Source organism: Heliconius melpomene, chromosome 17 (assembly GCF_056956725.1).
Source record: "Heliconius melpomene rosina isolate 202511_hmr_F chromosome 17, ASM5695672v1, whole genome shotgun sequence".
NCBI classification, from domain to species: domain Eukaryota; kingdom Metazoa; phylum Arthropoda; class Insecta; order Lepidoptera; family Nymphalidae; genus Heliconius; species Heliconius melpomene.
The window spans coordinates 336,982-364,917 of NC_140405.1; the positions used below are offsets into that span (position 1 = coordinate 336,982).

Sequence of the window (27,936 nt, forward strand, 5' to 3'; positions counted from 1 at the left end):
CTCTCTCTCTCTCTCTCCCAAAACACGCTCTATGTCGTGTAATGTTGTAATTCATGTTTAAATGTGCAATTATGCAATTACGCCAAAAGAACCATATGGAAAGTCGGATTATGTTCAATCTATATTTATTTTATTTTTCATAATTTGTCACATCACATCCTAAAAAATAAATGTTAATCGAGTCATTCTCCGATATTCCTTACGCGCCTCTACGCTTTGTCTAATCTCCAGAAGTTTACTTACTTCTACTATAAAACAATCTCTGTATGTATAATATAATAAAACAGTAAAAATATTTTGTCTGTTCTGTTCTTTTTTTTTTATAATGGCGTTCCAAAATTTTGTCTGTACATTTAGTATTTTTGACTGAAATGGATAGAGTCTGTCCGTCCGTCTGTCTGTCTGTCTGTATGTATGTATGTTTGGTCACGCTAATCTTCGAAAGTACGATTTACTTACTTAAAACTTTAACCAATTGCTTTGTTTTAACTCAACTTAACATCTAAAATTTGTTTTATTAAAATTGGTTCATTAACAAAGATACCGGCTTTTGAATAAATTCAAGGCATGAGTTTGCCTGCAAATATATAGCAATTCATATCTATACTTATACATATAATAACTTAAAATAACTTTCAAAACAAGGAGGAGGAGGAGGTTCTCAATTAAATATTATCGATTCGATATTCGATTAATTATTTTGGATTCGATTTCGATATTGGATTATTCGATTTAATTTGTAATATCAGTCACCTTGGCACATGAACCGTGAAAAGTGTTCACATTGAACCAGTTAAGTGGTCGTGGTTTACAAACACACTGGACGGATACTCCATGCCAGATGCTCTCTTCGACCCTGTCCTGATATTGCAGTAATGGCGTGTAGCGCTCGGTACCGTCACGTTACCGTGACGTCGTAGTCTTCTGTCACGTTTCATACACGTCGGTATATTACAATTATACTCATGTGGGAAAATTACATTTCAAGTTAATAATAATGAGCATAAACAATTTATTTGTAAAGTGCGGCGTTAAGTTCCGTCGTCTATGACTCTAAAATAAATAGAAACCGAACACTATATTATTGTCACTACATTAACTTTGCAAATTTCGCAAATTGTTTAAAATAGGTTAAAGCAGCGCCGTCACTGATGACTAATGACATAGCTGTGGTGGCGGGGCCCTGGACGCGGACGTCGAGTCGAGTGATCGTTCCGTTGAGCGCAGAGCTTCTGGCTAATAAAGAAGCGGCTGGTGCAGGCTCCAGGCAGTATGAACATAAAGCCCACTGTTGAACTCCTAGTCTCAGCCTACCCGAAGCAAAAAATTGTTGAAATATTGTTTCGTCGTAAGTAATAGTAGAAATAATCTTTGAGTATTATTTGCACCTCTAATGTTAAAACTCGATTCTTTAAACAAACTCTATATTTATAAAGTTACACAAGCAAATTGGAAATGGCAAATGAACGAATTATTGTCAAATCGAATTAGACGAGACTTGTATGATTTATTGTCATATACATAGGTATTACATTTTTAAAGGTATTTCAGGAATTACGAACTGCTTCATCAGCGCTTTAGGTATTATTACGCACAATGTGGTCCCTCAACACGCAATGTCTCTACAGTTCGAGGTTGCGGGGGTAACCCACTGCCGGAGTACAGCGTGAGACAAAAATAAGATGTAATAGAACTAGTTAAATAGACTTATATAAGTGAGCATTGCAAGGTAACTGATAACTGATAAGATACGACCCGCAAGTAGTTGACTGCACTTCGCGCAGCACTCGTATCTATATTAGCGGCTGCATATAACCTCACTATGTCTCACTACTACAATAGTCTTATTTAAATAAAGAATATTTTCAATTTGAAAATTTGAATTTGAATTCATTTGGTACAATAATATATAGCCAGATAAACAGAGGACGGAGTGTTGTGTCACTGCTTTATCTCTTAGCCTGCCGTTTGTAAGGAAATGTGGGTTCAAATTCTTCTAGATACGCTCATTCTTTTTAACGATAAGTAATATATAATGAATAAAAAAGCTTGAAACATTATTAGATGTATAGTGTATCGCACGCGGCTGCACCTACTGTGGTCGCTCCTACACGTCGGAGCACGCTCCACGAGGTCAAGGTTGGGGTACTCAACCAATGGGGTACAAGGATGCAGATTTGTCCAATGAGTTGCCATTTACACACAGCATATCAACCTGCTATCTGACATTGTACTATAAACTTCATTATGAACATAAAAGATAAGAGATTTAAAGTAATTCATTTTAAATCTTATTATTTATATACAAGTTAGCGTTTTACGTTGATTGCTTTATAAACTAATGTAGTCTTAACATATCCAAAATATCTTTTGTAAATATTAAAGAAAGAGCACGCTATATGACGCATATAGTAAGTAGGAGAGCTTAATTACTACGTTCTCCGTGGCTTTTTTGGGTATCTTCTTTATATTCATTTAAATAGACTAGTTAAGTAGAGTATCCTTTAATAGATAATATTATTTTATTATAATTGAGACATATTTAACGATGCGGTGGCTTCAGTATAATGCTGTAACGTAATATATAATTTTTGCCATTTAACGTTTAAATGAAAAATGATAAGAAATAACTGTGTCGGTCATGGACCGCCCTCCCCTTGATTGTTAGGAATTCAAAAACGTTCCTTACCTTTAAAAAAACACTTTAAACTTTAAACCTTATTAACCGTATGCACTTATTTAATATATATATATTTTTTTAATTAGTGTATTATTTTCTTTTTCCTGATTTCTATACTGTTAGTATGTATCCATATGTTAACATAATTTATAAAGTGTATATGTATCAATGTATGTAAGTATGTATGTATTTATATGTATGTTTGTATGTATTTAGGTATATATGTATCTATCTTTGTATAGGTTTATTTATTTATTATATAGTTAGTACTATTCACACCCTACTCAAACGAGTGTGTGTGTGTGTAGTAGTACACTTAAATGAGTCTTGTATAAGCCCAGAAAGGTAGAAATTTATTACATTGATTTAAAACAAAAACCTGATTTCATGAAATACCTGTCAATTATGTAGGTAGGTATACATCCCCTGCAAGTACGTCCCCAGAGACATGCATGTTAATATTTGTAACGATCGACGCGCCTGTTAGATAATATTCTGTCATTAGCATTCCGTTACAGCGACGTTTCTAAATTATATAAAGCTGATCTCAGAAACTAATGGTTCGAATTAGAAAATTTTGTTTTGTCCTCAATTTATCGAAGATCACATTATGTTTATCGTCCTCATAATGAACTTGTGGTCAGAGTCACCTCGGACATCCTTAGGCTGTTCCATTTGACCGTGCAGGCGAAACCGCACGTAAAACTAGTACTAATGTAAAACTAAAAGTCGTTCTAATAACTGATATTTTAAGTATTATATAGTTCAATTGGTTAGAGCGTTTGTATTCTACAGGGCACTGGTTCAAATATATGAATAATATCTACTTTACAATAAAACTATAAATAATTTGTATTATAATGTATATCTATCGGAATAGATTCTAATATAAGAGCGCGGTGTCGTTGTTATTCAAGTCTTGTTTACAAACAATGTGTAGTCTCTGGCGCGCTGCGAGCGTGACACTCCATTTCCGCGTGACACGTGTGACGTGACCAATGTGTGTGAACTGTGAATTGATATCACTCTATATTACCTTTATTATATTTCTTAAGTAAATAATACGGCTATAATGTACTGTTTTTTCTTCCTATCTTCATTTTTCTTTTAGATCTTTAGTTAAAATATAAAAAACTTTGTCTCTATGGAGAGACAAAGTTCCAAAGTAAGTATTTTTCGATATGTATGGACATATCGAAAAATACGCGAAATACATAAATATAAAAAAAAACAAATACTTTATTCATTTTACGAGTGTAAAATTGCTAAGAGCGTTGATTTTATCGTTTGACTAAAGGTTCTTATATAAATTTTCGTAGTTAGTTAGTTAGTTTCGTTATTCCTACAAACGTACATACGTACATACCTTTGTTATTCAGTTGCGTCCGCAGTCTGGTTATTTCCCTGGAGCGGCTTCGACTCCTGCGGTGTGCGGATATCCTCCTGGGCGACCGCGCCATCGCTTTCCTCAGCTCCTCACCTCAATCCCAGTGGACGAGCACACTTGCAACACACACCAAATAACTAAACACTCATATTCAACTGACCCACTTAAGTTTAACCGAGATATAGTAAAAGTTATATTGTAAACCAGTATATAAAAACGTATGAACACAAGTGTTTACATTCCACAAGTTTGAACCGAAGCTTGCGAAGTAAACGGTAGAATGAGCTAGGGTAAGGCACGCGCATCGCGGCGAAGGCACAGCGAGGGACTGAGCTCTCCAAGCGCGTGCCGTCACTCCCTCAGTCCGACGTGACGACGTGATAACGTGATAACGTACGTGTAATACAGCCTCTCATAGCTCGTCAACGTCGTCACGTGTCGCAGGTTTTGTAGTATATAGTATGTTCTAGATCGCTTTGGAATCTGCAATGATGTTAGTCATTCGCTTAGGAACTTATATGTAGTGAACGTAGAAGTAAGTGGAATTAAATAATAATAATTAATTAATATGTTATGTAGTAAGTATATCATTATCGTTCGATGTGGCTCAGTTTGGATTTCATAAAATAATGATGTTACGTGGTCGAATTTCAGTTCATACAGGGAAATGTTTATTACTGGTTATGTTATTAATAAAATAAATATTTTTTTAATTAATAACGTCAGTCTGAGTTCGATAGTGAGGTTTTCTATACACAAGTTATAAACATATATACAAAATAAGGAATGACATTAAAAATAGACTCTTTGAGGCTACTTTACCTACTTGGTATTGACCTGGTTGGTTCAAATTCAATTCAATCGTGTATTTCATTTGAAACATAATATCTCGCGCTGAAATGGCTTAGCAACTGAAAATGGAAATTTGTATTTCTTCAAATAACATACAAACTAACAATAGCGTCGCTCCTGTAATATACTCGTAGTATAACATTACTATAATTATTGAAACCAGACGTGAGCGTGACACTGTAAGCGATAGGATGTAGATTCGATTCCCGCGCTAGGAAATTAAATATTTAATACTTTCATTTTCCTTGCTCTCGTAAAAGAAAAATGAAAATACTAAATATTTAATTCCTCAAAAGTCGTCAACAGTGAATGCCTCCAGAATCCGGCGGAAGGTGGGTAACGGAAGTGTCTTAACACTAGGTTCCCCAGTTTCTGTGCTATATCCCGCGATATAGCGTGAAGTATTAAAGTATTAAAGTTTCAAATCAAGCGAGTGCATCCAAATGCGAAATTAGATGCGCTCCGAACAAACAATGGTTATTTTGTAGTTATATCCGCTGAGCGACACGGTCAGCAGGTCAGCAGCGCAGGCAGAGCCAGAGGCAGAGGGAACTTGGGGGAGCCTAGGGTAGAGTAGAGTAGTATCTTACTCCTCACTAAAGAACGCTTATTCTAAAATATTTTACAAACTTAACCTGTCATGTGTCATTTAGGTAGGTAGGTATAGGTACCAAGAATACAACTCACCAAACAATTTAAATCAATTCAGCTCAAATTAACCCATACTTACTTGTAGGTACGTACTGTTTATACAAGTGCTGACGCCATACGTTTGCTGTGGTGTGTGAGTGCTGGGCTCAATTAGCGGTGCACCAATTACACTAATTAATTTTACAACCACGGATGTGCGAGGATGGAAACGTACTCCTGTACATCAAGGACGTTGCCGCTCGAGTCTTTAAAGAGCAGTTATTGTTTTGTATCGTGATCTTAGATCAAATCAGAATCGAACTCCGAGTCGACGGAAAGTACGAGCGAGACTACTTAACTTATAAAATTGATAGCTTTAATTTTACTCATTTTGTACTTATGAGATGTCACGTGACCTGCAAACCTGAGAGGTCAGCTTCCAACAGTTTCGTAACCTTACTGGTTAAGAGATAAGTATCTAAGAAATTCATAAAATAATTTAAAAAAGTTGGCATGGTAAAAAAGTACTCAAAGTACCTTAGGTACTTTATACTTCTTTTATTGTAGTAAATGATGTAAGAAGTATGAATATAAGTATTCTTATTATCTGAATTGGGGCTGGAGCTCATTGGGGCTTGCCAGTTACAGGTGAGATTACTATAAGCATTATCTATTTTCGAATGATGCCCATTATTTGTAATGTAAGTTTCCACTTTTAACCAAATATATCTATCTATTTAATTATCTTATTAAAAAGTACGGCGTAAGCGGCCTTATCTTTTATTTCCTTGATTTAATAGTTTGATTTTTCTCTGCAATCGATAGCAGTTCTGAGTATACTTATTTTGTATAAATATTGGTGATAACTTGAACTTCACAACTCCATGCGTTCCAGTCCAGAGAAAAAGTGTTTTTATGGACTACAAAATGCTGCAATAAGAGTTAACACAAGAGCAACAACCCTAAAAATATATTAAATCTGCAATTTAGTCGTTAAAAATTAGAAACAATTATTCAGTTAAAATACGTCGAAGACGAAGTAGGGATATTTTTAAATATTTTTTTGCCAATTTGACCCATCCTTATTCATATTTGAACAGTCTATACATGAAAATCTTGACTGTCAAAACGACGGGTTGTGGGTTCAATTCCTATTTGAGGAAGTCAATTTTTTTCCACTTTTTCCCTTCTGGTGTCGAGACAAAGCGCGTTGTAGAGTTCCGTAACTCAACACGCAATGCCTCCAGAGTGCTTTGCTGCATGCGGGATACAGCGTGAAGTTAAAAACAAACTATACAAAACAAGGTTACGGACGCAATAAAGGTGCTTCATAAATAAGACAAATAATTAAAGAACGAGAACAAATTATATATTTCTGTTACATCCACATTTGCTTACATTAAAGGCAGAGCTTAGAATACGTTTCGAGTATATACGAGTATACTCACTGATATTTTAGGGAACGCTAGTCTCGGATAGATTAGTAGTAAGTACGTAGGTATATGCGGCGTCGACGGCCCGTTGGTCCCGGGTTCATATTAATTAATGTTAGGACCACGATGTTAACTAGTTATTTGTTTGTTGTTCAGAGAATGTCACATTTAGAGTATCATATAAATGAACGGTATTCGAAGCTCCGCCGCCTGGTTAGAGTAAGTTAACAGTTAACAATAATAAACTGTTAAGAGGTATGTATATGCGATAAATATTAACACATCTTACAAAAAACCTCCGGTCGACGTTGTAAAGACTCTGAAAACTTGCCAGTTATACATATATCACAATAATTCAGTAGATGACGCAATTTAGAACCAACATGTATATGGTGAAAATCGTTGCAAATACATTTTAAATGTATAGAGTGGTTCAAAAAGGGTCAGTTTTAGTAAATTAGTAAGAGCTTGGGTGAAATGGTTAGTAAAGCTATTAAGAAGTTGGGACAATGTTAGCTATGACGCGAGCCCGTCGCTTGCTCACGAGGTAGCCTACATGTGTTATATACTTTGTTTCTTTCAAACATTCTAATTGAATACACGATGACTACACGTGTGTGTGTGTGTGTGTGTTATCATTTAAAATTTAAAGCCGTTACACGGTTTACACGACGCAATGGTAACAATTAATAAAATCGTCTTTTAAATTTTAAGTACAATAGTATAATAATATTAATAAATCACGATTTTTTTTATTTTCGTTCAGTTTCGTGAGATTAGATTTCAAAATTTAAAATATCATCCATGTACCTTGTGAGTTAAAAACTCTATAAAATTGTCAAAATATTTTTTTATATATTTATATCATGCTTGGCTCTACAATAATCTTTGATTTAGTTATTTTTTATACATTTTTACTTGATTTTGCCCAATGATGCTTCTCCTAAGGTATAATATATAAAACTCTAATGATTTAATATATATTTAATATTAATAACAGCAAGTTGTCTAATGTATTCGATTCTCGACGGCAAAATTAAAATATTAGATAGGCAAATTAGGACTTCCCGTACTACCTTTAAATATTTAAATGGAGGTTCTATATCCTACTAATAACTTATGAAACAAAATACTATAGATTTAATTTGGAGATGTCTGAATAGTACAAGTGTGTTTATTCATTAATACGCTCACGCACATCTAAGATCGACCTTTGATAATACGAGATACGTTAAACTATTGACTTCTAACATCAAGCTAAGCCGGGTATATACTATATAACCTCCAAATACATAAAATAATAAAAAAATAGGTCGCGCTCTACGAATATCTGTGTTAAAGCATTTGATAATATATTTAAATACTGACTGAGTGACGGTTATAATAAATAAAATATTTTCAAATGTAAGGTTAACTTTCTTTCAGCCATTCAATGTTCATTAACAACTTTCTCAACACTTAAACTCAATTAAATGTAAGAAAATCCAATGTTATTCAGAAAGAACATTCAATTAATTAGACTAAATTTATCTGAATTAACTCTTAAATGAATTACGATAGTATTTGGAATAAAGTAATAAAATCAACCGACTCTCAGTCAGCCTATAATTTAAATACTACAATTTTATATTATTTATAGAACGGTCCGAACTAAATCTCAATGAAGTTTGACATTATTTACACTGCTTAACATAGAGAATGGTCTTACCGAATCCACGAATAACACACGCACTTATTAAATTGGCGCGAAATTGTTTAAAATATGTCATACAGACAGACGACAAAAAATTGAAGCCATAGGCTAAAAAATATGACAGAATAATCTAATCTTATTCGAGCACGTCATAAAAGAGAAAAATATATAAATATAATAAGAAAATAGTTTTAAGCGTTTATTTAGCAAAGCTGAGAAACTATTAGATATAAGTATATGAAAATTTTCGATTGATAAAGGCAAGCACATTTATACAATTTGTAGCGTGTTGCATTATTTATATAATACGACTCTTGATGTAAAAATAGTTATTAATAATCGTTAAATCTATACCTTGATAGCGTTTGGTCAAATTATTTTGTTAAATTTAAAAAAGATTTAGAATGATTGTAAAAGATCTAGTTGAAAATAAAGCGATAAGCAATTATGTAAGAATTTATAGATTTTTAAATTTTCATAAAGGTAGGGACTTGTGTGGAAAATATAAGTAATAATAAGTTATGAAAAAAACAGGATTTGTAGAATATTTAAACAAATTATTTGCTTATTTGATAACTTAAAAATAACAGCACTAGTAAATGTTTTACTCAATCATAACTAAATCAATAATGCGTATTGTACTAGTGAATTTGTTTAGTAATATTAAAAACAATAAAACGTAAAATATCTTTAATATAATATTACTAAAAACTCAATAAAACTGAGTCAGTAAATTAAATAATACTCTGTACAATGAAGCTGGTTTCACAGTACTCTCGATTTCCAAATACTAGATATACATGGATACTAACCTCTAAACGTTTAACGTATACGAAGAATAAGCAAACCTAACAAAGATCTTGAGTACCTTAAGAGAAACAGTCTTAATTATAAGAAAATAATAATAATAATAAATAATAACAATATTTTCTGTAAATAACGATTATAGGATAAAAGAATTTCGAGTCCATGGTCAAGTCGGTCATCCTTCAGGTTTGCATACACCGCGTGTACCTACACATGCTCGTTCCTCGAAGGCGCTAAAGCCTTATTAAAAATGTATATTTAAAATTCCTTTAAAACGTGACGAAAATATATTTAGTTTATCTGATGTTACGTCATGAACTTGACAGCGATATCGAGTGTACGGTAGTCAATTGTAGTGCTGGCGTAATACGAGGTGGGTTGAAGCGACCCTGGGGGATGAACCAGTTTAATTTCGACTGGGATAAGCTGATTCGTTTCAAAAGGTTTAATCGGTTCAGTATATGATGAAGAGGCGTGTGCTCCGAGTGTCAGCTCAGGAGCGCCGCGGTTGGCTCGTGTCGTACGCGCGGATGACGTCCGCTTGCGAGACGCTTGCGCCCTCTTCTTGAGAGAACGCGAAACCATCTGTATAGACAAATATATGTTATAGGTAGGTAAAATTACAAAATCATGTGATTGACAATGAAATTAAGGCATTCCGCAAAGCGAGAATCGAACCCGCAGCCATTAGCGTGAAGCATGCTAGTATGTTAGTATAAGACAATTAAGGACGTGATTATTAATACTACTATGAGTCTAACATCTTTTATTTCAATGGACTTACTTTTCATGATTGTTAAAAAAATACTGTATCTGTTAACAACGACAATAATGTATTATCTGTATTATTGTTTTAATAGAACAACGATCTACGATACATAATGTGATACCTACCCATAAGTCCTGAGATATGATATTTGTAAATAAGTCAAAAGTTAACATGTATTTGATAGGCTCAGTGCGACCACACGTGTGTACTACTGAAGCGTTGTTTAGCCGTGATGACGTCACTTGTCACCTGTCACTCTAGTGGTCAGTGGGGGGCGGCAGGCAGGCTGCGTGCAGGCGGTGGCGGATTTACATTAGCAATGTCCGTTATATCATTTATAGTGTCTTGAGATTGACTGTCAGTATGTATGCACAGCAAATCCGCCACCAAGTGCATATACTCACGGGACAGCTCGAGCTCGGTGTTGGCGCGCGTCGTGGACCTCCGCCCGAACACGCTGCGAACGTTCTGCAGCAGTCGCGCGGTCTCCGTCAGGCTGCCACATAAAGCAGTGACGACGGAATTGAACCCCGATACCGTACCCAACCGAGATTCGTATAATCAGAATACTTAAGCCTATCCTTATCGTAGGGTTCCGTACTCATCGGCAGTAACGATCCAGGATCGTGACGGGCGGTGAGTAACGTCCAAGCGTCTACAAGCGTGGCTCACATCGCTAGTGTGCAGTGAGCGATTACATAAATACAAATTATAGCTCACTTTAAATCGATTTTATACTCGATTTATTAGAGCTTTTTAATTACATTTCCATAATCGCGCACAGATAGCAGGTAAGCTGGCAGTGGGGGGGGGGGTGGCCAGAGCGGAGGGCAGGGGAGGGGTCATGCCAAGCCATGCGTATACTCACACTGCGCCAGGCGCGCCACGGCGAGCCGCGCGTCCGTCGCGCTACAACAACCACTTGTTAGTATCATGCCGGATGCCGTTTCAAGAGTAACGCGTCAATAGACAAACCAATTAAATTCAACACTTTATTAATTACAAATCGTTACAAATAGTATAAATAGCGCTCTCTTACGTATACAATCGTTATACTAATTACCTTAAAAAATATTTAGAATCCAACCTTTCGGCCAATTATAACATTTTCATATATTTTATAATAATTTTATGACTTTCGAAATAATTATACAATACAATAAATAAAAAATTGTAACCAAATAATAATTAAAAGTGCTTTTTCAGTAACAGTGAGAAGTCAACTTTGTAAAAATAAATGTATTAAATACGTGCATCAAGAGTGTAAGAAGAGTTAGAAAAAAAGCTAAATAAAAAAATCTTTCAAAATAACTATTTACAATTTTTTTTACAATTATATCAATAAATATCACTTTTATTGACATTTCTCATTTTTATTACTTTCCAGTTTATTGAAAGAAAGGCAAATTAAAGATAAAAAAATCGAATTAAAATATCGATTAATTTTTTTTTATATCATAAAAAAAGATACATTTATGAAAACAATACCTTATACACTAAATTAAAATTTTGGAAGAATAGATGCGCTTTATTGTTTTATTAAATTTAATTTAAATAAACGAAACTTTCAAAGAATTCACTTCGAAACCAAACAGTAATTTCTTCCGATCATAATAAAAAAATAAATACAATTTAAACAACAGTTATAAATATAGGTATTTTTTCCGACTACCCTCTCTACTATTACTAAATAAGTATGGGTATAAAGTAATCTAACAAACAATTTAGCTATATATAAAAAATACAATTCCGTAGGTACTAAAAGTGGAGTACAAAAATAGAAAGACTAGCGTACTATGGAGATTTACAATGTACATATAATGCAATAAATACACGTGTATGTATGTATGTATGTATGTATGTATGTATGATACAACATTTGTACAAACTCTAATAACATTTACAGCCTTTAGGACGAAGGACGGTTGTGAACCGTTTTACAACGTTCGGATACACTGCCCAAAAATATTAGATATAAGTATCAGAAATTTTTATTATAATTCCCAAGCGACTATATGATTCAATATTGACGATAAGACAAATTATTAATTAAAAACCAGATATACCTATATGGGAACTGGGAGCCCGCAATTTTTAAATTAAGTTCTAAACAATTAAAAATACTTATATAATTATATCGCATATTATAATAAAATAAGTCAGAAGTTTAGTGTAATCAAAAGTAAATAAATTGTGAATGTATCCGATCGTTACATTAGTCTGCGGCACACAGATTAACTTTATAGTACGAATTGCTCATTCGAACTAACATTGTTATTATTTTCTATGTCTACCTTTTACTATTTGAGCAAAATATATTATCTGTAGGCCTTAGTTGCCATTTAAAAATGTTTAGTTCGGAATTTTGCCAATTGTAGTAACAATTTTACGGTGTATTTGCAACAGTTAAGAGTTTATTGTCAATGTATAATTATCGACATATATCACTAGAGATAATCTTTATTGCTTTTCGGAATTATTATATGAATAAACAAACATCTTACAGTATAATTTTATAGAAAATTCAACAATTCCGCATACAGATCAAAAATAAATATGATGTCAACAATAACGAATGAACGAACGAACTTACTTATATAAGTTTAACTTGGAAAATTTATTAATCAATTCAAATCATTATTTACATATTACGTAAAAAAACTGCTGCATTTAGAATAAATTAGCATATGTCTTTATTAGCAAACATTATATCAGAATGGACTAAACTCTAGCACAATTTCAACAAATAACAGAAATAGTTACCATTCAAAGGCGGTCATTCCTGTCACAAAGCAAACGGGGTTAGTCCAACTTCCAAAGTAACTGTTAAACAGTAGTGTAATTATTACTATATACATTATAAATGGGTATAAAAATATCACGAAGACCAACACCGCTGCTCACAGCGCGGAAGGAACGGGCGCGTCCCACCTCTCCATTTAAATATGGCAATCAACTAACATTGTCACCACAAACTAATAATACAGTACAGCATCGATTAACCGAATGTCGATCAGTCGAACAACTCTCTAATCGACCTACTACGTCAGCCCAACTCACGCTGTTTTCGAATTTTTAAAAATGTTTAAATGTACTTTTAATGTGTTACAAGACTACACTTTATGTTTAATTCCTCATTATCATTAAATATTTCAATTATATACGTAAATATGGTTTTCATTTTTGCGTTAAAATGTAGGGCAGAATCAATACAGTTCTGTTATCTAAAAAAAAACTATTAGCCGAACACCCACATCCCATAATAAATTCGGATAATCAACGCTTTACTGCACACACGTCTCACAAATGTAGACGTAGTAAAAATATGGAATCCATCTAGATATGTATACGTGTGTAATCTAGGGCGTCGTGTCAAATAACATGCGAGATTCTCGGGCGGAGGGGCCGGCGCGTGGAGCCGCCATTTTGTTGCCGGCCATTTTGTGTGTGCGCATGTCCGCCATTTTGTAGCGCATTTAGTGCGTGCGGGCTCTCTTCGGGGGCGACGCGGCGGCGCCTCACGGCCCTGCGCCCCACAACACTGTCACTATCGACCGAGACCGCACACCCGAGACACTTATGTATTAAGTCTACTGATTTAATCAGCAAACGGAAATTGAAAACATTAATTATGTACATAATATATAATATTTCCCACCTAGATCAAGGTATAGAGAGAGTTAATTTAAAAACCACAATTTTTGAGATATGTACACTAGGTTTAAGCACAAGTTTAAAAATGACTTTTGTGATCGGCGTTAAGCGGCGCTGAACGCTTCTCCTGTACAAGCCTTTTAGAGTTGCAACAAACATTGCTAAGAAAGCAAATTGGAGCTATTGTGAATTGTAGTCATGTTGTTAACATTTGAACAAGTATTATTTGCGATAATTACCATATTACTACTTATTTCTCACAAAATAATGAAATACATATATGTATATAATATTATTCAACATTTCTGTGGACGTAGTTAAAAAGTTATTTTGCGAGTTAACCATGTTTAGATCTAGGTGCGATATATTTTATTATCGTGACGTGGTCTCAAGGGCGCGGGCGCGGGTGCGGGAGGCGGTGCAAGCGAACCAAGGATACACAACTTAGTATGCCTGTATTATACACCGAGTTGCGTGCACACTACACATTTATACGTGACAAATACATAAAATGATTAATATAATTTCATGGGTTTTCGTTTGAAAGAAAAAAGTATGTATTCTTTAAATAAAAAATTGCTAAACTAAACGAAAATCCTCAAAATTCTGTGAAAATAGTAAATAAATAAAATAAAAGTACATTATATATTTATAATGTATGTAAATACTGATACTAATAAAAATATAAACAAAATTATATACAATGCAATACTATGATATAAAATAAATAAGAAATAAAATAAAAATATGATTGCATCTAATAATTGCTAATTTCTTTTACTTATTATACACGTGTCTAACTTTAAATATTATTTTAATTTTGTTACAAAGAAATACTTTTCTGAATCTAACTCTACTAATCTAAATATTGTTTATTAATAAATATATATAATAATACATATAATATATACATAACACATAATGATGATATAGCTACTACTGCTATAGGTTAGTCACAAATAAATCAGTTCATTCATAATAATATGTACAGCTCAAACACTCAGACAAACAAACACACCTACATTCTCATTGTATAATATTCTCAATTAAGTTCCATCAATTATAATGTATTCTAATTAATAGAAAATTAATAATTTGTAAGGAATTTCAAAAAGAAAATTTTAGTGTCAATAAACAAGATGAAATGGAAAAAATCTTCAGAATAAATTAAAATAGTTTAATAATATAATAATTATAAAAAAGTAAAGTTGCTATTCCTTACAAATATGTAAATATATTTGATAAAACATTGCCATTGATCAGCATCATCATAACATAATTAGTATGTTATTCAATAACCATGAAACAAAGATATCTTAAACACTGTCGAATTAACTTCGTTTAAAATATAAAGTGTATATAATTTTAAAATATCGAACTTTGATGTAAAAAATCAATCATTAAAGTAGTTAATAATAAAATAAAAACCAAATCTTAAATATATTTTTGTACTAATTCATTATTATATTACGCTGATTAATAGCAATTATATGTATATATAGAAACAAAAGGGAGGTTCTGTAGGAAATATAGGGCAGGCTAATTGTAGAGGGTAGTTTGGGTTAACTATATCCCATAATATAGCAAAGGTAAGGTCATAAGGGGATCGGTAGGAGCTGTGGGAGAAGTGTGGGTACTAGAGCGTATACTCACGAGTGTCGCGGGTGCGCAAGGAGGGCGGCGGGATCGCGTTTTTTAATCTCACTCTCTCGTACGGCTTCCGTCATTGTTTTAAAGGCGGAGTTATGTATTCTGAAATATGCGTTTAAATCAAATTTATTTTATACTAATAAAGAAAAAATATGATACCAATTATGGTATAATATTTTTCTTCATCGTTATTGGAAGGAAGTTCAAAGTATATAATTTTTAATTTTCTTTTTTGATAATAAGGGGTGAAATAACAGTTTTTTTTCCTTTTAGCATTAAACTGAAGAAGGTTAAAAAAATATTAAGATAATAAAAATCAAGGTAAGACTACAATAGATCTATTATTACTACAATAGAATTTATTAATTCATTCATTATAGCATCCAAACGATAAAATCAATATACAATTGTATATAGTTTTTAATTTGCTATTTGTATTAAGGACTAAAATATTCTTCTAAAGTCTACTATCACAATTATTACTACAATTAAATTACTGTAAACTTTTCTAACACAAAAAAATATATATTTGATACTCAACATTACTTACTATAAACATAAAAAATAATTTAACTATGATTTTTACTAAATAAAAAAATATATTAAATCACTTATATATTTAAATTAGGCAGATGGCACATGCAGAGTGCTCGTTGTGTTTCCTGCTTTTTCGGACATATTGTTTTGGGACCATACATATCAGAAAACCTATTGGTTACATTAAAACTATATTAATATTAGTTTAAATTTAATATTTGACATATCCAAAATAAATTTCTTATTACTTTATATGTTATAATACGCACACAGTGATAAGTAAGTCAGGCAGCAGTGTGGCCACTGGTACCAGCAGTAGTCCAAACCAAAACACCAACGATGTGAACACCATACGATCCATACCGCGCATCACTGCACCTATGACTACCGCTGGGTAGAGGTTACTGTAGGAAAATAACATTTTTTAATATGTAATGGTCTGTTTTTAGAGAATCTCCATACCTATATTATAAATTCGAAAGTAACTCTGTCTGTCTGTCTGTCTGTCTGTCTGTCTGTCTGTCTTTTACGCAATCAGGGCCAAACCGCTAATTTAATTGTGATAAAATACTCATATAGAGATACTTGAGGGTCCCGGGATGAACATAGGATACTTTTTTTTCTCATATTTGTAATATTTTCGTTATATACCAATATATTAAAATAATTAATTTGACAAGGAATTTATTTTGTTATAACAACCATGTTAATAACAATCGTCGCCACGCGTTGCTAAGCAACGGCTTGCAAAGTTTGCTGTTTTAAGAAAATGTCACCCAAAGTGAGTTTGCTTAATGCATACATGGCGCGCGCCGATATAGATTTGTATACATTAATAAAAATTAGATGATTTCTATAATTTGATATTCATCCTTATGAAAATAAATATAATAGTCACTCTTAGCATTTCATTTAGATGGAAATTATAGTTTACTGTGTAACATTCTAATAAATAATTAAGATGTGACTGATTCCAAATGAGCTAGCCTACGAGTGGTATAGTATGACCGACGCGAACGGGCAGATGACTTTGATGATTTTGTAATTTTTTATAGATTTTCGAATAACTATTATTTTTTATGTAATTATTTGCTGTTTATAATTAATTTATCTCAGTTCGGTTATCTATACCGATGTTATACACTTAAAATATCGTAATTTTAATCATTTGAGATTTTATTTAATATTGTTCGCAAAAATTAATAATTATTTAATATAGAAAAATGTTTAGTACGCGCGCACAGCAAACTTTAGGTTTTTTTTTCTAATATTAAGAATTTCCTTTAGTTACTTTTACTTCTTTTGTTTGTTCATTTCGGTTACTCAGATATTTTTTCTAATAATAAATCTCCACTTATTATTATTTTTTAACTTATTTTAATGATTTAGGCTTATATTTTCGCGGGCGTAGCCGCGTCCGGGCCCACTAGTATAAATATATATTTTAGTAGTATTTTTTAAGTACCAAATATTTTTTGCCTCGTAGCACAAGCGTAATGTTGAAAACATTATCATGATTTTCTGTAATATTTTACCACGGCATAATTCCATCATTATATTAACCAATTAACATCAACCTGAGTTAGTTACTTTAGTCTATCTTGCACTGAAAGACATAAACATTCAAATGTGCACAAGACCCGCGGGTTCAATCATAGTTAGAGTCCCCCGTAAGAAGAAACTAACCTGTAAACAAGTATAAATAGGAACCATAACGCTAGCGATCCCCATATAGACAGATGTGTGACCCACGTCCACGAGTGTGTCGCGAGGCCCGCCTTCAAACATACCGTTGCTACGACAAACTGAAACAAAATGTTCATTTGTTGACCTATTTTATATAGAAAAATGTTGTTTAGACAATAAAATAATAAATATATATTTTTCATTTATTACATTTTGAGGCCAGTCGTAGCACAGGGGCTCAAGTATGTGAAAGGAGGAAATTGAGAATGGAGTGTCTTAACACTAGAGTTCCTCTGCCCTGCTGTGTGTGGGATAGAGCGTGAAGCTGATTTATTTATTTATATTTTGAGTTCTTCGGGTCATAATGAGTCAGCGTCTGTTGTAAAGCGCCACGTTTATGAGTTTTGATTCTCATTTAGATGATAATATTTAAATTATTTTAATTTTCAACTCCGGTGTATAAAGTCTGGTGTAGAGTTCCCCCACTCAACATGCAGTCTCGAAAATTGGGGGGTTTGTAGAGAATGCAGTGTCTACCTACCCTGCTACGCGAGATGCAGCGTGATGCTGGTATACTATTGGCTTATTTTAAATATTCAATAACTAATAAATTTTACATTTATTCTATTCAAATAATGTAAGTACGAATGTACTAAGTAAATCATATCGATACCGAGTGTTTATTATCTTAAGGTTTAATTTGAATAGTCCTTGTGATTGTATGGACGACGAATAGTAAAACAAACGTGTGCTCTCTGTGATGATTTATTTTGTACTGGTTGCAATACACTCGAATGTTAATAACGATCGGACATACCGCCCACCAAAAACAACAGTTTTTTAACAAATATTGTACAAGTTTAAATTATGAAATTGCGAGTTATATACTTTCTTATACTTCTTATATTCATGATTAGTTATTATTAGTTACCTTCTGTGTGTACTGTATTTTTGTTTTGTTGTTTTCAATTTCTAATTTAAAGTTTTAAAGATTTTACATTTTACTTTACTTTACATTTTTCAACCTTTACATTTTTCTTACTTACTATTTTACATTTTTGCATGCTTTGAATTTTACATTTATATTTTTAACTATTATTGTTTTATCACATGCACATATACACTCAACACCGCCCACCATGATATATTTATTCAAGATCCTTCGGAAGTGGTATTAATTTATACAATGGTCTTTTTATCTCATGATCTCCCTTGCATTGTACTGTGACAACTCTTACAATGTTATCTGTATCAACTCCACTATTTAAAAATGCTCTATGTTGATTTACTTTTATTGCCGGTAAGTTACCCATCAGTTGATATTTTGTTTTAGCTTTATCCACAATACACGTTTTACAACTACGAATACATTTTTTGACAAAAGATTTTAACCCCACTATCTAGTAAGCTGATCTCAAATACGACATCATTAATTGAATCCCCCCATGAAGTGTTCTAGTGTGAGCTTCGTTTACTAACAATTTAGTTATGTGTTGATTTGCAGGTATTATGATCGGATGTTTTGTTAATTCTGAGATTGATGCATTTTTAAGCCTACCACCTACTCTCAGGATCCCTTTTTCATCTAAGAACGGTGAAAGACTGATAAGAGAACTTCTAACCTTTACTTTTCCATCTTTATTGATTTCTTCGATTTCCTTTTCATATACTAAATTTTGATAATACCTTATACATTCTTCTAATATATTCTGCATCTCTACTGCATGTATGTATTTTCCTTTATGTTCTATTTTTTCTTTCTTAAAAATTCTTTTGCAATATGCTAAAACTCTCTTCATTCTAGACATTGTTGAAAATCTTTCCCAAATTGGTTTTTCTTCTACTACAAAATTACATTTAATCTTCAATTCTAATTGTGTCTCTGGTATATCTTCTCTATTTATTATAAAAGTAGACATGTCTTTCTTAAGCCACTTCGGTCCACTCCACCAATTTTCATGACTAGCTAGATCGCAGGCTGCAATGCCTCTCGTTGCGATATCAGCTGGGTTATCAGCAGACTGAACATGTCTCCACCTGTCGTTGTCTATTACTCGAGTGATTTCCGCTATTCTATTAGCAACAAATGTATGCCAACGACCAGGATGTGATTGCAGCCATGAAAGTACTACTGTTGAATCAGTCCAGGCGAATATTCTTTCTTTAGGAATTTTCAATATTTCCATAAGATCGATAATAAGATTTGCAAGTAGGACTGCGGCACACAGCTCCAATTTAGGAACTGATAATTGTTTTAATGGGGCGACTTTAGTGCGAGATGCAATCATAACAATATGTACCTTATCACCTTCTTCAATCCTTAAGTAAACCACAGCAGCATATGCTTGGGTAGATGCGTCAGCAAAACCATGCATTGTAACGTGATTATAATTCTCTGATGTGGTTTTAAACCATCGAGGTGCTTTAATGTTTTGTAAAAATATTAATCTTTCTCTGTAAATAATCCATTCTTCATTCAAGTTAGAAGGTAGTTCATCATCCCACCCTAAACTACAAAGCCATAATTTTTGAATTAAAATCTTCGCACTTATAACAACTGGTGACAACCATTCAAATGGGTCAAACAAGCGGGCAACATCAGATAGTATAGATCTTTTAGTAATAGGATATCTCATTTCAGGTAAGTTTACTGTAATTTTAAATGTATCATCTTTTCTATCCCATGTTAAACCTAATATTTTTATTATTTTATTAAGTTTTATTTCTACTGTATTTTTTGTTTCCTCCTCTTGTAAATATTCCATAATTTCTTCTGAATTACTTGACCATTTTTGCATTTCAAATCCTCCCCTTTTCAATACTGTCTTAATTTCATTACACATCTTCTTTGTTTCCTCAACATTTTCATTTCCTATCATTAAATCATCCATGTAGAAACATTTTTTTATTACAGGTGCAATATCAGGATATTCGCGTGCTTCATCGTCTGCTAGTTGTTGCAATGTTCGTACTGCTAGATAAGGAGCTGAAGCAGTGCCAAATGTAACAGTTGTTAGGTTATAGGCTTCAACTTCCTTATCAGGATTATCCCGCCATACGATACGTTGTAAGTTTGTGTGTTCCTGTGTCATGTTGATCATTCGATACATTTTGACAATGTCTCCTACTACACATATTTTATGAGTTCTCCATGATGTGATCAAACTTCTGAGATCAGGTTGTAACACTGGTCCCACCATCATACAATCATTAATAGAATAGCCATTGGATCCCTTTGCAGACGCGTCATAAACTACTCGTACCTTGCTAGTTTCCTTGTCTTCACGAATTACAGCGTGATGTGGTAGGTAAATCGAGTTATTATCGTCTTTTGTTTCAACTTTCTTCATGTGACCCATGTCCATATAATCATTAATTACCTTCGAGTATTCGGCTTTCAATACTTCAGATTTTACAAATTTCCTTTCTAAACATTGAAATCTTCGTATCGCTTGTTCTTTTGTATCCCCACATAAGTTAACTGCTTCTCCAGTACTGCACTTCAGCGGCAGATGCACAATATATTTTCCCTCTGTATCCCTTTTTGTTGTATTTTTATATATTTTTTCACACATTTCTTCTTCTTTTGTAAATATTTTCTTCTTTGTATATGACTGTTTCTATTTCCAAGAACTTTCTTAACATATCATTGTCTTCTTTAACTATTCTAGTGATATGTAGTGTTGTTATATTGTGTTCTTTGCTATTCATTGTTGCTTTGTTTTCTCTTTGACCTGACAGTATCCACCCCAAACATGTTTTCTGTGCCACTACTCCTTCATCCATCTTAAGTAAACCTTCTTCTATAATTTTACAAAAGATGTCAGAGCCAAGCAGTATATCTATTCTGCCTGGTTTGTTATATGTAGGGTCAGCCAATGGTAGTGTTTGAAGCTGTGAACAATTAATCGCGATGTGTTTTGATGGTAATCTTGTAGATATAGTCTTCAGCACATAAGCTTTAACTTGAATGTCATCATTTGCATTAAATCGTGATGTAACTTTTTGATCAAGTAAGTGTTTTATTGGTGTTTGATTATCTTCTCCCACTCCAGAGACAACACCGTCAATATTCGTTTTTGATAAACCCAAAAGGTCAACTACTCTTGCAGAAAAGAAAGAAGCTTCAGAACCCTGGTCAATCAATGCACGAAGTAGATGTTTGTGTCCACAACATGATTTAACTTCTACTTGTGCTGTAGCAAGTAGCACTTCATGATCAGGTTGATGTTGAGAAAAATGTGCAGTTGTAATCCTCTGCTCTAATTGTACTGCTTTATAGAAATCCTTTTTCTCTTTTGTGTCTCTAGACTGGTGTAACAGAGAGTGATGTTTCCTATGGCAAACTCGACATGATGTTGTTTGTTTACATTTAAAGACGTTGTGGTTAGGTATGAGGCAATTGAAAAAAATCCTTACATTGAAATAGATAGTGACAATTTTTGCAATAAGTACATGTAGGATGTGTACTTACACCGGCGTTTGCAGATTGAAATATATTTTTACTTTCTGTAGTTTCTGTTGAGACGTGAAATAATTTATGTGTTTGAGACTTCTCTTTAGAATGTATTGACATTGGCATAATTAATTCTAGTGTACGGAATTTTGCTTCAAGAAACCCTTTCAACATATCCCAAGTTGGTAGTTGATCGTTGTTATTTTTATAAGTAAATTCCTCCCAATCCTTTAAAGTCTCCGGGTCCAATCTCTGACTGACCAGAAATATTATTACAGGATCCCAAGAGCTGGTGTTAATTTGTAAATTATTTAAACTGTTAATACATTCTGTTATTGTATCCAAAATATTTTTAATTTGACTAGATGACTGACTACTAACCTTTTTTTGACCAAATAATCTTTTTAAGAGTGAATTTAAAATCATTTTTTTATTCCCAAAACGTCCCTTAAGTAAATCCCAAGCTTGTACATAATTAGTTTCTAATGTTTGAATTTGTCTTAATAATATTTCTGCCTCCCCAGACACACTAGTTTTTAAATAATGTAACTTTAGAACATTGCTTAAATTTGTATTGTGGACAAGAGCTGTAAACAAATCTTGATAAGTGGGCCAATCCTCGTATCTTCCCGAGAACGTAGGCAATTGTATCCGTGGCAAGCTACTAACAAATGGCGATGAAAATAATTGAGCATCTTGACTTACGGTTGACACGTTGGCGATCTCCGGCGCTTCCATCTTTATTAAATGGTCACTTAAATCCGCTTGTAATACCAAATAAAGATCCTCAACTTGATAAAAATCTTCATTTAAAAAATACGGTAATATCCCCCTTTGTTCTCGCGGCGTGCATATCGTAAGGTTGCTATGGGCTTGCTTAAATGTATTCCAATAATCTTCGAGAATTTTCAATCTTGCTTGTATATAACCTTTAGTGAGTCGTTGTTTCGGACACTTTTTTAAGTTAATCTGCGTTTTCTGTATAATATTATAGACTTCTTGTAATGTAGTTAAATATTTGTCTTGTTCGGCCGCAGTTTGTATTCTTTCTTGAGACATGATTTTTAATTAAAACGCAGCAATATATTCAATTCGATACAAACAAATTTGAGTCTTATTCCACTCACAATAAAGTTCACATAAAACTTTTTTCAATCGATGCAATGAATCTTCAAGTAAAACGGTTGCAATACACTCGAATGTTAATAACGATCGGACACCGAGAATACATTAAATGTCCCTAGTATATATAAATATCTTCCATCTGAAAAGAACGAGAACAGAACTCCCAAAGCCAAGCCAAGTCTTTGGGTTTCGCCATGTAACAAGCAAAATATATTGAAAGATTGAACTCACCGTATAAACAAAGTTGCCCATAACCAAATACCCGCCATCTTTTCCACTCGGCCATAGCACGTGGTGTTGCGCCATTAATACTGGCAACCAGAATAATAGTATGGAATGCAACAAAGCATTAATTGCCCACACCCAAAACACTCGAACGTTAAATAATAAACCTTGTTGAGACGGGATGTAGAGGGCTGGATGCTGGAACAAATTATATTTAATGTTAGTAACATGTAGGTTCTCACTAGGGGGAGTGAAACTTTTTCTTTTCCTCGCTGTTTTTTGTCACATAATACGGGAAGTAGGGATGAAGTATCCTAACACTAGGTTCCCTCGGCTAGATGAAGCGTGAAACTGTTTTGGTTAGATTCGTAGACTCGTTAATCTAACCATAGATTTTTTTTTCTTTAATTAAAATGTATACCAATACATTTTAATTAAAGAAAAAAATGAGGAACCACATAATATTAGGTGCTCACTGCATACCCAGCTATAAACAGAAAACGCATAGAAAATTAAATAAAGATTCTCCAAAATATATGTAATTTCCAAGACAAATTTTATATTTTAACAATTTTAAACTATATGTAATTCATAAATATTACAATACTTCTATTAAACTTACCCTCAACATAATTTCAGGAGAGCATATTTTGTCAAAGAGTCCAATCGCAAATGGCGGCATCGCAGTAAATATCACATTGTAGAACCCTATCGTCCATCGTTCGAATAAAATTTGACCGGACCTGAAAAGAAAAGAAGAATAGCAAATATAAGTATGTATCAATAAAATTTATGATTTTATATCTCTATAAACACCTTCTAAATTGCTATATATTTAAAACTATCTAATTATAGCCAGCCGCCCGCCCAACCGCCCGTATTACTTATCCTTCGTCGACTATAATAAAGCATTTGACTCCCTGAAGCATAGCTACATATGGGACTCATTGAGAAACCAAGGGGTTGAGCAAAAATATATAAGAATAATAAAGCAAATATATGAGAAAAGCACAGCAAAAATACAACTAGAAAAAACAGGAAATCTATTCCAAATTCAGAGAGGAGTTAGACAAGGAGACCCGCTGTCACCCAAGATATTCAACGCAGTCTTAGAGAACATCTTCAGGCAACTCAACTGGGCCAACTTCGGCATCAATATCAATGGAGAAAAGCTACACCACCTGAGATTCGCAGACGACATAGTCTTGTTTGCAGAAGATCCAGACACCCTACAACTAATGCTGCAACAACTAGCATCAGAAAGCAAAAAAGCAGGACTATCAATGAATACCAGCAAAACCAAATTAATGACTAACATGACCAAAGTCAAAATAGAAGTGGAGGAAGAGATTGAATATGTCAACGAATATATATACCTGGGTCAAGTAATATCAGTAAAGGATCTGCCAAATAAGGAAGTAGACAGACAAATAAATAACACCTGGCAAAGATACTGGTCTCTCCGTGAAATAATGAAGAATAAATCAGTGCCCATTTCAGAAAAATCAAAAATATTTAACACATGTATCCTCCCATGCCTCACCTACGGCTGTCAAACTTGGCAATTATCACAGAAAATTGAACACAAGCTGGGAGTATGCCAAAGAGGAATGGAAAGGAGCATGATGGGCCTGAGATTGAAAGACAAATGCAAAGCAACAAAAATCAGGAGCATTACCAAAGTATCGGATGTCAAAGTAAAAACAAGAACTCTTAAGTGGAAGTGGACTGGTCACATGATGAGATCACATGCAGGAAAGTGGACCAAAAAAGTCTCAGAATGGTACCCAAGAAATGGAAAAAGACGGAGAGGGAGACAGATTAAAAGATGGGAAGACGACCTGCCAAAGGGGTGGAGACGGACAACACTAGACCGGCACAAGTGGAGGGAAGTTGAGGAGGCCTATGTCGTAGGACAGCCTGACCTGGTAGCTGACTCTAGCAGAAATAATAATAATGAATAATAAAAAAATAAAAAAATAAATAAATAAACTAACATTTGGAAAAAAAAACTAACATTTGAAAAAAAAATTAGCATTTCAAAAAAAAATTAACATTTGAAAAAAAAAAAAAAAAAAAGGACAATTTCAGTTAATATTCTATTCTATGTTAGTAAATATTTTTTATATATTGTGTAAAATGTTAGCAAAACAAATTATGTAAGGTCAGAGAAAATAAAGGCTCTTTTTATTTATTTATTTTAATTATGGCCAGTCGAGGTGCAGGGTACAGGTAGTGTTTCCCACTCGAGGAAATGAAATGATTTTTTTTCAGCTTTACGCTGTACTCATGTAGCAGTGCGCCGCGACTGGTCTCAAATGGCCTTATGAAATGTTTCTAATCATAAAATAGAAAATATACTAACCACGCGGAATAAATAGCGAACCACAGTTCAATAACATACAGACAGATGTTTTTGTAGAACGAGTACAATATTAACTTGCTGATCCGCGAGTAGTTCCAAGCGCCGTGCACCAAGAGGAGACGGACGAGGAAACGGAACTGGAAAGGAAATTAAAAAATATATATCTATTAAAATTTTAGGTTTTATTATGTGGGTACGCAGAGTCAAAATCTAGTGGAATACATAAACATTCACTACAGACAAAATATTTCTCAAATGGAAACCTATAAGGGTCCCAGTGTCGGGTACCTGCGCGATGCTGTAGTCGGAGGCGCAGACGGCCTGCAGCCCCTCCACGCCGGAGATGCCGACGCCGACGGCCGCGCGCTGGATCATGGCCACGTCGTTGGCGCCGTCGCCGATGGCCAGCGTCACCGCGCCCTCCGACCGCGACACCATGTCCACCACCTGCACCGGCACCGACCACAAGGAGTGGTAATCATCAAGTCAAGGAACTCAAAAAAATACGAAAAATTACGAACCTCCGCCTTCTGTATTGGAGACACTCTACAACATACTACGACTTTGCATGAAACACAAAGATCCAAGAAATCCTTCTTCAAATCACACCCCATCGCATACTTGAGTGTCTGTCCATCTATCACCAACGCTACTTCGTTGTCTTTGCGAAGGTTCTCTCCAAAATCCGTTATATGTCTAGATAGACTTTCTCTCGTGGCCTGTTAAAAAAAGATAATGCAAGGTGGTATATGATACATTTGGATTGCAAATACAGTGAGTTACATCAAAATTATTAACGTGAGTAAATTATATTTCCTATTCTCCTATAAATATATTTCCTGACAAGATAACAAATTTCGCAACGTTAAGTTCCACAACTTAACACCAATATCCCGAAAATTGGTTTTTTAATTGGTTCCCTTTGCCTATCCTACTAAGCTAAAAAATATATCTGACATAAAATAATAGACGACAATTATAGAAATAACAGTGAAAGACAGGAAGAAACGGAAAAATGAAGAGCAACGGACAGAAATACAAAATAAAAAGTTACTAACATCCAAACTATCCTCATTAAGAACGAGTAGAGGCATGGCAGCGTGCAGCAGGCGCGCTGAATGCGCCACGTTAATGGCCGTCTCTTGTTTGTCTCCCGTCAGCACCCACACGTGGATGTTGGCTTTGAGTAACGCTGCTATTGCTTCTGGAACGCCTTCCTGGAAATACATTTAGGTGAAATAAATATATATATATACTGTAGATTGAGGCCTGATTGTAAACACGATGGTTGTGGGTTGAATTTCTAATCGAATAATGAATACACAAAGTGTTGCGTTGAATTCCGGTGCTCAACTTGGACCACTATTGGGCGCCGCGCGGGAAACCGCTTCTACCTCCCCTGTCTGAAATGCAGACAATCCTAGTTCCGGCGTCAGTTACCATTCCAATTAATCTAATTGGTGCCGTGGTAATGTAAAAATTTATTCATTCAAAATTACATACATCAAAATATTTTCATAATGATTCTTGCTAATAGTAAATATATAAATTTTAAAGGTGTTTATAGCGTAGCGAAACAGCGTTGCGTTTACAGCATTACTGTAAACGCAACGATTGTAGGTTTATGCCTCCTTCGGGAGAATGAATTATATAACATTTTCATTTTCTTACTCTGGTAACAAAATAAACCACTGCGTTGTGTTTTGCCATTCAACACGCAATGTCTGAAAAATTCAACGGAACGGATAATCTTAACACTAGGTTTCCTCTGCCGACCCTGCTATGTGCAAAAATTTAAGAATATATAAAAAAAGTTTTTTTCCGCACACAGTACAGGTACACAGAAGAAATCTAGCGTTAAGAAACTCCGTTCCCTACTTTCCGCCGAATTCTGGAAGCATTGCGTGCTGAGTGGCAGAACTCAACGCCGCGCTTTGCGCCGACACTAGAGCGAAGAAATGAAAATATTAATTTAAATAAATATTTA

General features: G+C 33.9%; 2 protein-coding genes across 15 annotated transcripts in view; both read right to left on the reverse strand.

Moving 5' to 3' along the window:
- The window catches only part of LOC146529764 (phosphatidylcholine:ceramide cholinephosphotransferase 2-like), a 70,232-nt gene extending 65,827 nt beyond the window's left edge, over nt 1–4,405 (reverse strand). The window contains exon 1 of the mRNA XM_085200553.1: nt 4,047–4,405. Coding sequence (XP_085056679.1) covers nt 4,047–4,140 — 94 coding nt within the window. The 5' untranslated portion in view covers nt 4,141–4,405. The remainder of the gene's footprint in view (nt 1–4,046) is intronic.
- Nucleotides 4,406–6,896: 2,491 nt separating this feature from the next.
- Nucleotides 6,897–27,936, reverse strand: part of ATP8A (ATPase phospholipid transporting 8A1) — a 78,735-nt gene continuing 57,695 nt past the window's right edge. The window contains exons 15-27 of one of the 14 annotated variants that reach the window (XR_014878899.1): nt 27,008–27,166; nt 26,471–26,668; nt 26,238–26,396; nt 25,950–26,086; nt 24,207–24,327; nt 23,591–23,782; nt 17,779–17,897; nt 16,362–16,496; nt 15,559–15,657; nt 13,015–13,033; nt 11,120–11,160; nt 10,656–10,747; nt 6,897–10,067 (exon numbers count right to left, since the gene is read on the reverse strand). Coding sequence is in view for 10 of the 14 variants with exons in the window: in XM_085200139.1 (XP_085056265.1) it covers nt 9,976–10,067; nt 10,656–10,747; nt 13,015–13,074; nt 15,559–15,657; nt 16,362–16,496; nt 17,779–17,897; nt 23,591–23,782; nt 24,207–24,327; nt 25,950–26,086; nt 26,238–26,396; nt 26,471–26,668; nt 27,008–27,166 (1,563 nt within the window). In the remaining 4 variants the exon portion in view is untranslated. Of the gene's footprint in view, nt 10,068–10,655; nt 10,748–11,119; nt 11,161–11,229; nt 13,793–15,558; nt 15,658–16,361; nt 16,497–17,778; nt 17,898–23,590; nt 23,783–24,206; nt 24,328–25,949; nt 26,087–26,237; nt 26,397–26,470; nt 26,669–27,007; nt 27,167–27,936 lie in introns of those variants that run through there. The other 13 variants (XR_014878896.1, XR_014878897.1, XR_014878898.1 and 10 more) reach the window with 13 other exon arrangements.